Source organism: Hippocampus guttulatus, chromosome 7 (assembly GCF_054856545.1).
Source record: "Hippocampus guttulatus isolate MCC_2025c chromosome 7, RoL_Hgut_1.0, whole genome shotgun sequence".
NCBI lineage: Eukaryota > Metazoa > Chordata > Actinopteri > Syngnathiformes > Syngnathidae > Hippocampus > Hippocampus guttulatus.
Window position 1 is genome coordinate 8,099,140 of NC_141267.1, and position 14,807 is coordinate 8,113,946.

At 45.7% G+C, this 14,807-nt stretch overlaps 1 protein-coding gene and 1 pseudogene across 2 annotated transcripts; both read left to right on the plus strand.

The window, feature by feature from the left end:
* Positions 1-1,200: 1,200 nt before the first annotated feature.
* On the plus strand, positions 1,201-6,321 carry LOC147202133 (kelch-like protein 26). 2 transcript variants are annotated; one of them, XM_086115307.1, is made up of 3 exons: positions 1,201-1,427; positions 2,347-2,553; positions 3,257-6,321. In XM_086115307.1, exons 1-3 carry the CDS (start codon positions 1,321-1,323, stop codon positions 4,851-4,853), a joined length of 1,911 nt encoding a protein of 636 aa, XP_085971433.1. In that variant the 5' UTR covers positions 1,201-1,320; the 3' UTR covers positions 4,854-6,321. The 2 variants fall into 2 exon arrangements, with proteins under 2 accessions (XP_085971433.1, XP_085971432.1); XM_086115306.1 differs by having other exon boundaries at positions 1,201-1,419; positions 2,371-2,553.
* A 1,580-nt stretch (positions 6,322-7,901) lies between these two features.
* On the plus strand, positions 7,902-9,518 carry LOC147202134 (kelch-like protein 26 pseudogene; annotated as a pseudogene).
* The last annotated feature ends 5,289 nt before the right edge of the window (positions 9,519-14,807 follow it).

Consider the following 14,807-nt stretch of genomic DNA (forward strand, 5'->3'; position numbering starts at 1 on the left):
TCCCTGTGCCTGCGTGGGTTTTCTCTGGGTACTCCGGTTTCCTCCCACATTCCAAAAATATGCACCATAGGTTAATGGAACACTCTAAATTGTCCCAAGGTGTGACTGTGAGTGCGAATGGTTGTTCGTCTTTGTGTGCCCTGTGATTGGTTGGCAACCAGTTCAAGGTGTAACCCGCGTACTGCCCGATGACGGCTGGGATAGGGTCCAAGGAGGCCCGCAACCCTCATGAGGATAAGCAGATTGGAAAATTGATGGATGGATGGATGGATGGATCGTGAATTATCGAGGCTTCAAGGGTTAAAACTAGTTAACTAGTCAGTGTTTTATCCGTCACTAGTTAACTAGTATTTCATAACACACAAGTTAACTCGTGCAGGAAATCATGGGTCACTAGTTAACATTTTAGAATACATCCATGTTTGACTAGTTGACAAGTTGCCGAAAATGAGTGACTAGTCAGAGTTTGTATGCAACTAGTACGACAAGGTGCATAACTAGGGTGGGTGAGTGTCCAACAAGTGCTGAAAAAGACCGAACTAGTGCAATACCAGCTGCATCACCGTGTGGTACGGCGCTTGCATGGTGTCCTGCCGAGAGATTCTGCAGCGCGTTGATACAGCAGCTGAGAAGATCATTAGTGTCTCTCTTCCCCCACTCGTGGACATTTACAACTCTCGTCTGACCCGCAAAGCCATTCAGATCGCAGGTGAACCGACCCACCCATCTGACACCCTCTTCGACTTGCTGCCCTTGATAGTCTGTTTGTTGCTATATTGTTTTATTTGTTTATATTTATATATTTATGTCTTTTTATGCAGTTCAGTGTTGCTGCCCTTATTTTTAGCTGTGTGTTTCAATCCACTGCATGTTTGCACTGGTTGAGACAAAAGTAACTTCATCTGTGCTGTATGTTGCACATAGAGCATATTTGACAATAAAGCTTGACTTGATTTGACACTAATATCAGATATCAAAGATATGTAGTATAAATGCTCGGAGGTACATGTGCCCTGGCGACATGGATATCAAGACTATCCCAAAACTGCGTTTCCTTTCTGAGAAATTGCGAATCGGGATCCTGATTCATCCTGGTGAATATTCTGGCTTTCGGATTCATGTAGCGCCACCAAGCGACCGGAAACTGTCAAGACATCAGGAGGGCGGGCACTCACGGCTGTTGCGAGCAGTCGTCACCGATCACAACAGGCGTCACCAGTCGATCGCTTAACCCGGTTCAAGCTTGAGAAGCAGTGCGTGACGACTCAGCGCTCTGAGTTTAAATGCCGTGCACTGAGAGCCTTTCCCATCAAATCTCTGATGAGATATTGCAGCAAAATGCTCAATGAGTTTTCACGTGTGCTAGGAAATGGCGAAGTCGGATGGTGGCGCTATCGCAGTGATACATTCGCAGAACAGGTGAGTGAGTCGGTGAAATGTTGGAGCTATTCCTCGGGATAGTTGTTGGTTATTTCGGCGTCCCCTTGACTCGACCCGCCTTCGAGCCAGAGCTAGAATACAGGAAACACCGAGGATCTATCCGGGGCCTCTATTCTCCACTGTTGTGGTTAGGCTCGGAATAGCAGGAAATATTGATGGTCGAGCATCGTAATACAGTTACGGTACGTTCGTACGAATTGATGTTACTATAACAGTATCTTAAACAAACATGTAAAGTGTAGAATCACAAGTTAGGACCTAACTTAAGAGCAACCTTTGTTTGCATTTCCCTGTACAATATTGTTAATTTTTTATGTTGCCCACATGAATTATTAAAGATGAAAGATAATAGTGGGTAATGAAAATACAGCTGTTACCAAGCGTCGCCCTCTTAGAATGACATAATGACATAAGTCATTCAAGCCTTAGGCAGCTCCTCAGAATACTCTTTACCTATGCTAAAATCAACCACATCCTGAGTTAAACAGATCATTCAATCCTACATCTAAAATGACATTATTAACAAATATAATATAATTGGTATTTGGTTCAGTTTTTTTTTGTGTTTTTTGGAAAAAATTGAAACAATGACTTTGGTCATTATCTTAGGAAGGTGAATTTGTAGAGCAACATTGGTGTCATCAAGACATTTACAGGTATTTCTACATGGTTGTAACATTCCCTTATTCACTGAGTGACACAAAATAAAGATTACTGACCTAATATACAGCCCACTCATCAAATTTGGATAATTATTCCTAATGAAATTGTAATGACAGAGTTGTATTTTCATCCACTGTACGCAAAATTCCATTGTCTGGGCAGATCTAAAATAGTGCCCAAATTCATGTGAGAATCTGAAAGTTATATCTGAGAAAAGTTGAGGATCCCTTGTTTCACTCAAAGTGACAAAGCCTTTTTCTGTTTCAGTATGGCTAGCAAGAATTGCACCCTCCGCTGCACGTTTTCAGCACCCAGCCACAGTGCTACTCTCCTCCAGGGCTTGTCAATATTGAGGGCTCAAGGCCAACTTCTTGACGTGGTGCTGGCCATCAATGAGGAGCGCTTCCAGGTCCACAAAGCTGTGCTGGCCGCTTGTAGTGATTACTTCAGGTCAGTGTGGACCACAGGACTATTTCAGATTCCATTTAAATTTTAAATTCAAATTGACTTCCGCACTCAAAGCAAAACACTGAGCAAAGCTAGACTGAAAGCAATTTGGTGGGGAGAGAAAGGTAATGCACTGGAATGCATTAGATTAAATCTGATCATTAGTCTGCAGTTAAACGGGAGTTAGCATACCTTGAAGAGCTGTTGCACCTAGTGGACTGATATGAACTAACATGAATCATGACTCCAACACAAGAGGTGTCAATTGAAACAATGAGAGAATTATCCAACTTCTTCAAGAAGGTAAATCATCACGCAGTTAGCATACCTTGAAGAGTTGTTGCACCTAGTGGACTGATATGAACTAACATGAATCATGACTCCAACACAAGAGGTGCCAATTGAAACAATGAGATAATTATCCAACTTCTTCAAGAAGGTAAATCATCACGCAATTTTGCAAAAGATGTTCGTTGCTCACTGTCAACTGCGTCTAAAATCTGGAACAAGTACAAAGAACATGGGAAAGTTGCTAAAGGCAAGCATACTTCAAACATCGGGTTTGGTCCTTGTGAAAAGGTGGATAATACCCATACTGTTTTCTTATCATTGAGAACTTTGTTAAAGAAAGTAGCTGTAGAGTGTGATTTCAGACGAAATGTCGTGAAAGATTTAGAAATCATTTGCACGTGTGTTTATGTTGCAGAGCTATGTTCACTGGCGGCATGAAGGAGTCGAATCAAAATACCATTGAGCTGGAAGGTTTGTCTGCCCGGGGCCTGAAGTATATTATCGACTTTGCTTACAGTTCGGAAGTCACTTTAGATCTGGACTGCATTCAGGATGTCCTTGGAGCAGCTGTTTTCCTCCAGATGGTCCCTGTTGTTGAACTCTGTGAAGAGTTCCTCCAGTCAGCCATGAGTGTTAAGACATGCCTGCACATTGACCAGATGGCAACCACCTTCAGTTTGTCTTCCCTCAAGGCGTCGGTGGATGCCTTCACTTTTTGCCACTTCCTTCAAATAGCCGAGGAGGAGGACTTCCTGCACATTCCCATGGAGCGCCTCGTCTTCTTTCTGCAGAGCAACAAGCTGAAAAGTTGCCGGGAGATTGATCTCTTCCATGCAGCCATTCGATGGCTCAGGCACGATGAGTCTCGTCGCGCTCAAGCGAGCAATGTCCTCTGCCATGTGCGCTTCCCACTCATGCGTTCGTCTGAGCTGGTGGACACTATTCAGAGGGTAGACATCATGGTGGAGGACGTGCAGTGCCGCCAGTACCTCCTGGAGGCCTTCAATTACCAAATTCTTCCATTCCGACAGCATGAGATGCAGTCACCACGCACGCTCATTCGTTCTGATGTCATATCATTAATCACCTTTGGCGGGACCCCGTACACTGACAACGACCGCCTAGTAAGCACCAAGGTGTACTATCTCCCTGATCCTGCTTCCCGTCAGTTTAAAGAGTTGACCGAGATGGACACAGGGTGCAGCCACGCCTGCATCGCCGTCCTTGACAACTTTGTGTATGTTGTGGGTGGGCAGCATTTGCAGTATCGCAGTGGAGAAGGTGCTGTTGACAGCTGTATGCGCTTTGATCCACACTTGAACCAGTGGCTCCGTATCCAACCAATGCAGGAGACCCGCATCCAGTTTCTTCTCAATGTCTTGCACGGAAAACTGTATGCAACTGGAGGGCGCAATCGATCTGGTAGTCTGTCATCTGTGGAGTGCTACTGCCCGAAGAAAAATGAGTGGACCTACGTGGAGCCATTAAAACGCAGAATTTGGGGTCATGCAGGGACCCCATGTGGAGAAAAGCTATACATTTCCGGTGGTTATGGCGTCTCTTTGGATGACATGAAAATCCTTCACTGTTATGACCCAGTGGCCGACCAGTGGGACTTCAGAGCGCCCATGAACGAACCTAGAGTGCTGCATGCCATGATATGCAGTCGAGATCGTGTCTATGCTTTGGGTGGACGTGTGGACCATGTGGACCGCTGTTTTGATGTGCTGGCTGTCGAGCATTACGATCCACAGAGTGACCAGTGGACAACCATCAGCCCCATGAGAGCAGGCCAGTCCGAGGCTGGCTGTTGCCTACTGAACGGAAAAATATACATTGTCGGGGGCTACAACTGGCACTTGAACAACGTCACGAGCATCGTCCAGGTGTACAATACAGAGACTGATGAGTGGGAGAGAGATTTACATTTTCCCGAATCCTTAGCTGGGATTGCTTGTACACCAATCGTACTTCCCCAGACACACGTTGAATATCTGACCTCTTGGATGTGAAAATCTGCGTTATTCAGGCTCCTATAATTCAAGACAAGGACCGTAAATGGTAGGCATGGGATGAAGTGAGTTCAATTTCATCACAACATGGAACTTCACGGCACAATACAGTTCGATGCTGCGTTCGTACATCATTACTTGACATCGCCGCACGTGTTACTTCCTTTTGTTGGAGTTAACGTTTTGATCATTTCACATTTGATTTGGGGCAAATTGATATTCCATCAAGGTGGAAGCCCCGACGAGACCCACGATGGATATATTTCCGGGAAGGACGAAGGGCGATGTCCGGGAAGTGGTGTAGCGCTGGTGGCGAGCCCGACCACTGGGAGCGGAGCCTGAGAAGCTCTGTCACTGAGTACTGTAGCAGTCCTTCCACAAGTCGATGGAGGAGCGACAGGATGGGCCATAGCAGTATGACCCAGACATAGGCCCTCTTGACCCTCATCATGGGGTACAGAGGGGTTGAGATGGCACAGGGCCTCATCTGAGAGACGAACAGGTAGGACGCTGTGACAGCGCGATTGAGAACAATCGCATGACGATTGACGGTTTAAAATCACAATGAATAGGGACAGGAGCGTAGGGTTTTTCTTATGACGACAGTAAACCGTAAAAGACGCTAAAAATTGCGGGTGAGCAGCGGCAGCCAGACGCACCAGCTTTCACTCAACTCCCGGAAGAGGGTGTTTTGTTTGCACTGAGCACCCACGCGTTGCGCGCAGCACAGAGTATGAGCTTGTGTAGCAGACCCTCAAGTGACACCATGAAAAAATATTTTACAAGGATGAGAAGACAGGCAGAGAGAGATGGAGATAACGGGACAAACGAAAGTCTCCCGAAAGGTAAGACGAGGAAATATGACAAAGCGTATGTAGCGCTGGCCAGCATGAAGCCAAATAATTTAAGGCGTCACTTAAAGACATTACACCCCAATCGCGCTGATGAGCTGCTTGAGTTTTTTCAGCGAAAATGTGCTGAATAAAACAATCATCCCGCTTTGTGACTGCTACTTCAGTAAACCAGCAAGTGTTGGACTTGTGTGAGACTGGCTTCTCTGCTGTTGCTGCTCTGAAAAGCAAATACAGGTCCATGCTACACATTGAGCAGGAGCTGAGAGTTGCTGTGTCCTGCTTCAAACCTCGCTTCGAAAATCTGTGCATTACAAAACGTGCTCATTGTAGCCATTAATCCAGACATCATCTTTGAGCTAAAAAAAATCAGCACAAATTATATATTTTTGTTTTGCAGGTTAATTTTTTTTTAAATATTGTGCTCCTGAGTTAATGTTGGTGATCAGTTTGAATGCATTATTTATTGATTTTATGTACTTTTATTTTTCAGTATCGTATGGTTTGACATGGTCAGTCAAAAAATGTTTATCGTTTAATTCAGGATTTTATTTTTGAATTTCAGATGCACTTTAAATCTTTTCTGCTACAATTAATAAAGCTATTCTTTGTTTTAAGTTGGTCCGTATTTCTTTTTTAAATTCTCTCTCCATCTTAAATATAAGCTGGCTCGAAGCATGGTTCCCACAGCTGTGGAGAAGTGCTGTCATCCTCCCCTTCCACAAAAAGGGTAAAGATCCACGGGTGATTGGCTCATACCACTGATAGCTAGTGACAATTTTATAGTTTAACCCCAGCGAGTCCCAGGGACTCGCTGATCAGACAAGTATGAGTCCCATTATGCATTTAGAGAGTCCCAAATTTCGAATTCTGAAATGGTCTACTTATTCAATTGCATATGATAATAACACAAACAACAACAATATACATTGATAATAGGTTTATTTCTTATAAACAAATGCTGCAAACATTTAAATAACTCAGGCATACAAGATTTGTTGAGAAGTAGGTTCTGATCAGAATCAGAATCGTCTTTATTGGCCAAGTATGTAGAACACATAAGGAATTTGTCTCCGGTATAACACGCTGCATTAGTATCATCATAAAAAAGGACATGAAAAATAAGTATGGAAGGCAGTGTTTTATGTGCTCTATAAATACAATTGAATTGAATTGAAAATTTGGTGGTGAGAAAAAGATAATGCACTGGAAATTGTCAGACACATAACACTTTCAAAATATTTCTCAGAACACCGTTTGATCCAAGTGCAGGCCCTGGAAAAAATAGGGAATCACAAGTCTCAAAGGATGTTCATTTAGTTGTTTAAATTTGTAGAAAAAAAGCAGATCGCAGACACAACACAAAAATCTAGAACAAGTACAAACAACCTGAGAAGTACAAACAACATGGGAATGTTTTTAAAGGCAAGCATACTACATACATAGTGTTTGGGGGCGGAAATGTGTGTGCCGTCTTGACCCGTGGGATGATTCAGCACCATGTAGCACTTTCGATGGCGGTGCGGGCACCTGCAGCGGCTCCTCTCTCTCCTTTGGAAAGAAATTGCATCTGTGCTGTATGTTGCACATGTAGCAAATGTGACAATAAAGTTGACATGAACATGAACATGTGGAGAAGATTTCAGGTCTTTGTGAAAAGGTGGATAATCCCCATCCTGTTTTCTTTTCAGAGAACTTTGTTACAGAAGTAGCTGTAGAGTGTGATTTCAGACGAAATGTCGTGAGCGTTAACGTTTGCACTGCGTCACTGGTCAGGGGGGCCAGTTCTGCCCTGGGCTGCTCCCTAGTCACTCTAGAGGAGGTGGGCGACAGGAGGATGCTAGCTAAGCTAAAAGCTATGATGGACAGTCCCTCCCACCCCATCTAGCCCGCCCTGACAGCACTTCAGCCAGAGACTGTTACACCCGCGCTGCAAGAAGGAGAGATACCGCCGCACGTTCCTACCGACTGCTGTCAGGCTGCTGAATAAAAAATAAAATGTGTTATCGATATCTATATTTATATTGCCCTTAATTGAACGGTGTACATTGAAACTGTAACATTTATTTTGTGAATGCAAACACTGTTTTTCATATTTCTTCTTTCTACCCACAGTATTGCTGCTGTAGACTGTAAATTTCCCCAGTGTGGGACAAATAAAGGTTATCTTATCTTATTTATGTTGCAGAGCTACAGTATGTTCACTGGCGGCATGAAGGAGTCCAATATAAATACCATTGAGCTGGAAGGTTTGTCTGCCCAGGGCCTGAAGCTTATTATCGACTTTGCTTACAGTTCGGAAGTCACTTTAGATCTGGACTGCGTTCAGGATGTCCTTGGAGCAGCTATCTTCCTCCAGGTGGTCCCTGTTGTTGAACTCTGTGAAGAGTTCCTCCAGTCAGCCATGAGTGTTAAGAAGACATGCCTGCACATTGACCAGATGGCAACCACCTTCAGTTTGTCTTCCCTCAAGGCGTCGGTGGATGCCTTCACTTTTTGCCACTTCCTTCAAATAGCCGAGGAGGAGGACTTCCTGCACATTCCCATAGAGCCTCGTCTTCTTTCTGCAGAGCAATAAGCTGAAAAATTGCCGGGAGATTGATCTCTTCCATGCAGCCATTCGATGGCTCCGGCACGATGAGTCTCGTCGCGCTCAAGCGAGCAATGTCCTCTGCCATGTGCGCTTCCCACTCATGCGTTCGTCTGAGCTGGTGGACACTATTCAGAGGGTAGACATCATGGTGGAGGACGTGCAGTGCCACCAGTACCTCTTAGAGGCCTTCACTTACCAAGTTCTTCCATTCCGACAGCATGAGATGCAGTCACCACGCACGCACATTCGTTCTGATGTCATATCATTAATCACCTTTGGCGGGACCCTGTGCACTTACAACAACCGCCTAGTAAGCACCAAGGTGTACTATCTCCCTGATCCTGCTTCCCGTCAGTTTAAGGAGTTGACCGAGATGGACACAGGGTGCAGCCACGCCTGCATCGCCGTCCTTGACAACTTTGTGTATGTTGTGGGTGGGCAGCATTTGCAGTATCGCAGTGGAGAAGGTGCTGTTGACAGCTGTATGCGCTTTGATCCACACTTGAACCAGTGGCTCCGTATCCAACCAATGCAGGAGACCCGCATCCAGTTTCTTCTCAATGTCTTGCACGGAAAACTGTATGCAACTGGAGGGCGCAATCGATCTGGCAGTCTGTCATCTGTGGAGTGCTACTGCCCGAAGAAAAATGAGTGGACCTACGTGGAGCCATTAAAACGCAGAATTTGGGGTCATGCAGGGACCCCATGTGGAGAAAAGCTAGACATTTCCGGTGGTTATGGCGTCTCTTTGGATGACATGAAAATCCTTCACTGTTATGACCCAGTGGCCGACCAGTGGGACTTCAGAGCGCCCATGAACGAACCTAGAGTGCTGCATGCCATGATATGCAGTCGAGATCGGGTCTATGCTTTGGGTGGACGTGTGGACCATGTGGACCGCTGTTTTGATGTGCTGGCTGTCGAGCATTACGATCCACAGAGTGACCAGTGGACAACCGTCAGCCCCATGAGAGCAGGCCAGTCCGAGGCTGGCTGTTGCCTACTGAACGGAAGAATCTACCTTGTCGGGGGCTACAACTGGCACTTGAACAACGTCACGAGCATCGTCCAGGTGTACAATACAGAGACTGATGAGTGGGAGGGAGATTTACAGTTTCCCGAATCCTTATTTGGGATTGCCTGTACACCAATCGCACTTCCGCAGACACAGAATATCTGACCTCTTGGCTGTGAAAATCTGCGTTATTCAGGCTCCCATAATTCAAGACAAGGACCGTAAATGGTCGGCATGGGATGAAGTGACTTCAATTTGATTACCACATGGAACTTCACAGCAAAATACATTTTGATGCTGCGTTCGTACATTTTTACTTGACATCACGTTTTGATAATTTCACATTTGATTTGGGGCAAATTGAAATGGCAATTAAACTCCAATCAGTCATTATCAATGGTTACATTATTAATTGACAAGTTTATCTTTTTTTTTTTAACCTTTGACTCAAGTAATGGCATTTCAAAAGGTAATTTTGGGGTTTGGATCAATTGGTTATCCACTGTTTTAAGTCTTGATCTAGTATGCTTTCCTTTGCTTTTTGGAGGGGCAGGCGTGATTGCCTTGAGTCAGATCAGGTGTAGATCAGTGATGCACTGTATTTTGACTGAAAACCACCAATTCCTTAACTTTTTTCATTTTCTTTTTCACTGTCCTCGTGTAGTGTTTACGAAGGTCAGATCGCATTCAAGCTACTATCCTGGTATAATTCCTGTGTGTGGATCTGTTGTCGCAGCAACCAGACACATTTGTGAATGTCTACTCTGAAGTGCTTTTGTTTTGTCTATGAAACATCCGTGTCTAACAATTGTATTATTATTACTACGTTATTATGACTTTCCTACCCTCGTTCAAATGATACTGTCATTTTGACTACATTTTTCAAAACAGAAGGAAACATTATATTGCAGTAGTTTTTGGGAAACAATTGAAAGATAGGAGACAATCACGATGCAGAATCGGCTGAGGATGTACATTTCAATTTGCATGTTGCTCTGTCAGCAAAAGCACATGATAATTTGAAGTGCAATTTTGAGGGAACTCTCTTCGCATGGGAATGTAACCATTCAATAAAGCTGCATCTTGTTTGAAAAAAAGGCTCTCCTGTACATCTGGGTGTTTATGTGCATGTGTGTGTGCATGTGTTTCTTGACTGTGATGGAGTATGAAACTTTTTGCAATGAGCACCTTTGTGTGTATTTGAACCACGTTTCACTTTCAGCATATTGTATAATCAGTTTTCTCTGCAATAATTACTATATGCCAGTTTCCATAACTAGGAGAGAAAGTATTGTACAGTTGGTAAAAAGAGGCATAATACAGTGGCCATTTAAATGTTAAAAGAAAACGTGAAAAACGGAACCAAGTTCTGATTAGATTGTATTTGTTTGCTAAACCAAGGATTTGAACAGAGGTGGCCAGAATTCTGAAGAGATGTACAAGTATGTATTAGGTCAAACATATTTTTTGTCAAAATATGGCCTGATCACTCTAATTGCCCCACGGGGATAAATAAAGTTATTTGAATCTGAATCATTATTTTAAGAGGCGGACGATGATACATTACATCATAGCGTATTGTGATCGACAGGTTCTAAACAGGCTAACAACAGGTGCAGTGATCATGTAGTAGTTACTAGATCTAGTACATGATCACGTTCCAGTCGCTTGGGATGAAGACAAAAGTACTGCGGTCTTGAGGAAGGAGTTTAGGGGTGTTCACATGGCACACATTTGCTTTGGTGCTGCACCGATGTATTTTGTTGCGATATGTCTTACACCGGAGAAAATTTTGTGGAGCGTTCACACGTACAAAGCTGCTGAGCGTGTTAAACCCGGTGCCGCCCCACTTGCGTTCACATGGCTGTTTCTGCAGCGGTGCAAAACAATAGAAAACAAAGAGCTGTCATGTCAGTTCTTTTTAAAACATACACAACTCAAGCAACATACACAACTCAAGCAACTACTGTAGAGGTACAGTACGTCCCCCTCCTTCTCGGTCTCCGTGCCTTCCGCTCGAGAGGCGTTCAATGACAGCCCCCGAAAACGTAAATCAACGATGACTTCAATGACACTCAGAGAAGCAAACATAATGCACCAAACAGAAAATCAAGAGAGGAAATTACAAAATAAATTCTATGGGGGGGTTATGAACACACAACAGAGGAACAAACTACACGAACAACTCCGAGACAGTCCAGTTATTCTGCCCTACTTGTCCGTGTTGGAGACGTGAACAGATAGATAGCGAACAACGAAAAAAGACCAAGAATCCAAGATGTTGAGATGGAGCTTTAGTTTTCTTTTTCCTTATGTTGTAAAACTGTACAGGGAAACAGAAACACAAAACGGGGATGTTTCATTAAACACTGTTCAAAATAAATGTCTCTGTGTCGTCACTGTACATTGTAATGTTAACTTGTATAAGCTTACCTTACTGTATAATAAATGCAGCAGAAAATATAGAAAATATACATTAATTGTACAGCCGTTTGCAAATAACGTGCATATAGCCGCCAGTTACTTAATGTAACTACGGTTCTGTGACTGCGTGCTCAATAACCAAGGCGTATGAAATGTGTGCCTATACACACACGTCTAAATAACTACGAAATTAATTAACAAATAGTGCTTTGTGGTTCACTCTCCACAAAATAGTGGATTATTTTACAATAATAATGTCAAAAAGCAATATTGGCCTAGAACAGAGATAATCAAAATATGCATGCTTGGCATTGAAAATAGCTGCAACTAGCATGCAGTAGCCCATATGCTAATGTGGATAACCCAAACGCTAATGTGACACAGAAAATCGTTCCTACTATTGCATATTTCCAATACTAGAACTGAAGCAACGGTTTGGTAGACATCATATAATTGCAATCTAAACAGAATTCAACTCACAGACGATGCTTTCCAAGGCATATACTCAAGAAGAAAACAAGAAATAAGGCCAACAGCTGGCACGAAACCATGCAGTCTTCACTGGACTAGGTACTTCCGGTTTGTGTTGCCGAGATTAAAGTCCCCTAGAATCTAACTAAAAACGGAACATGACACCATCCATCCATCCATCCATCTTCTACCGCTTATCCGGGGCCGGGTCGCGGGGGCAACAGCTTTAGCAGGGAAGCCCAGACTTCCCTCTCCCTAGCTACTTCTTCCAGCTCTCCCCGGGGGATCCCGAGGCGTTCCCAGGCCAGCTGGGTGACATAGTCACTCCAGCGTGTCCTGGGTCTTCCTCGGGGTCTCCTCCCGGTGGGACATGCCCGGAACACCTCACCAGGGAGGCGTTCAGGAGGCATCCGAATCAGATGCCCAAGCCACCTCATCTGGCTCCTCTCGATGTGGAGGAGAAGCGGCTCGACTCTGAGCCCCTCCCGGATGACCGAGCTTCTCACCTTATCTCTAAGGGAGAGCCCGGACACCCTGCGGAGAAAACTCATTTCGGCCGCTTGTATCCGGGATCTCGTTCTTTCGGTCACGACCCATAGCTCGTGACCATAGATGAGGGTTGGAACGTAGATCGACCGGTAAATTGAGAGCTTCGCCCTTTGGCTCAGCTCCTTCTTCACCACGACAGACCGATACAACGTCCGCATCACAGCAGACGCTGCACCGATCCGCCTGTCGATCTCTCGCTCCCTCCTGCCCTCACTCGTGAACAAGACCCCAAGATACTTAAACTCCTCCACTTGGGGCAAGATCTCTCCCCCGACCCGGAGGGGGCACTCCACCCTTTTCCGACTGAGGACCATGGTTTCAGATTTGGAGGTGCTGATTTTCATCCCAATCGCTTCACACTCAGCTGCGAAACGCTCCAGTGAGAGTTGGAGAGCCCCGTTTGAAGGAGCCAACAGCACCACATCATCTGCAAAAAGCAGGGATGCAATACTGAGGCCACCAAAACGGACGCCCTCAACGCTTCGGCTGCGCCTAGAAATTCTGTCCATAAAGATTATGAACAGAATCGGCGACAAAGGGCAGCCTTGGCGGAGTCCTACCCTCACTGGAAACGATTCCGACTTACTGCCGGCAATGCGAACCAAACTCTGACATCGGTGGTATAGTGACCGAATAGCCCGTATCAGGGGGTTCGGTACCCCATACCCACGAAGCACCCCCCACAGAACTCCCCGAGGGACACGGTCAAACGCCTTCTCCAAGTCCACAAAACACATGTAGACTGGTTGGGCGAATTCCCACATACCCTCGAGGACCCTGCTAAGGGTGTAGAGCTGGTCCACTGTTCCACGGCCGGGACGAAAACCACACTGCTCCTCCTCAATCTGAGGCTCGACTTCCTGACGGACCCTCCTCTCCAGCACCCCTGAATAGACCTTACCAGGGAGGCTGAGGAGTGTGATCCCTCTGTAGTTGGAACACACCCTCCGGTCCCCCTTTTTAAAAAGAGGGACTACCACCCCGGTCTGCCAATCCAGAGGCACTCTCCCCGTTGACCACGCGATGTTGCAGAGGCGTGTCAACCAGGACAGCCCCACAACATCCAGAGCCTTGAGGAACTCCGGGCGGATCTCATCCACCCCTGGGGCCCTGCCACCGAGGAGCTTTTTAACCACATCGGTGACTTCAACCACAGAGATAGGAGAGCCCACCTCAGGGTCCTCAGACTCTGCTTCCTCCAAGGAAGACGTGTTGGTGGAGTTGAGGAGGTCTTCGAAGTACTCTGCCCACCGGTTCACAACGTCCCGAGTCGAAGTCAGCAGTGCCCCATCCCCACTGTACACAGTGTTAGTGGTGCACTGCTTCCCCCTCCTGAGACGTCGGATGGTGGACCAGAATTTCCTCGAAGCCGTCCGGAAGTCGGCTTCCATGGCCTCACCGAACTCTTCCCACGCTCGGGTTTTTGCCTCGGCGACCACCGAAGCTGCGTTCCGCTTGGCCAGTCGATACCCGTCAGCTGCCTCTGGGGTCCCACAGGCCATAAAGGCTCGATAGGACTCCTTCTTCAGCTTGACGGCATCCCTTACTGCTGGTGTCACCAGTCTCCTACAAAAGAAAAGATAACGGAAGTACAACAGAGCATGAAAGCAACACATTCTAGCAGTATGTAATCAACTCTTCTCATGCGTAGAGAGGCTACCCCCAGCAAACGAGCATTTGTTCTGGTGCAAATTTTTAACCCTGTAGGTTCACATGTACCATTTTATATCGGCGCTGCCCCGCAAACGAGCATTTGGTCCGGGGCAAATTTTTAAACCACCTCCTTCATGAAACTAGGGGTGTTCACACGGCACACATTTGCTCCGGCGCTGCACCGATGTATTTTGTTGCGATATATTTTACACCGCCGCAAATTGTGTGGAGCGTTCACACGTACAAAGCCGCTGAGTGTGTCAGCACCGGCACAGCGTCGGTGCAGCCCCACTTGCGTTCACACGGCAGTTTCTGCAGCGGAGCAAAACGACAGACAACAAATGAGCTGTCGTGTTGGTTCTTTTTAAAACGTATACACAACTCAAGCGACTACTGGA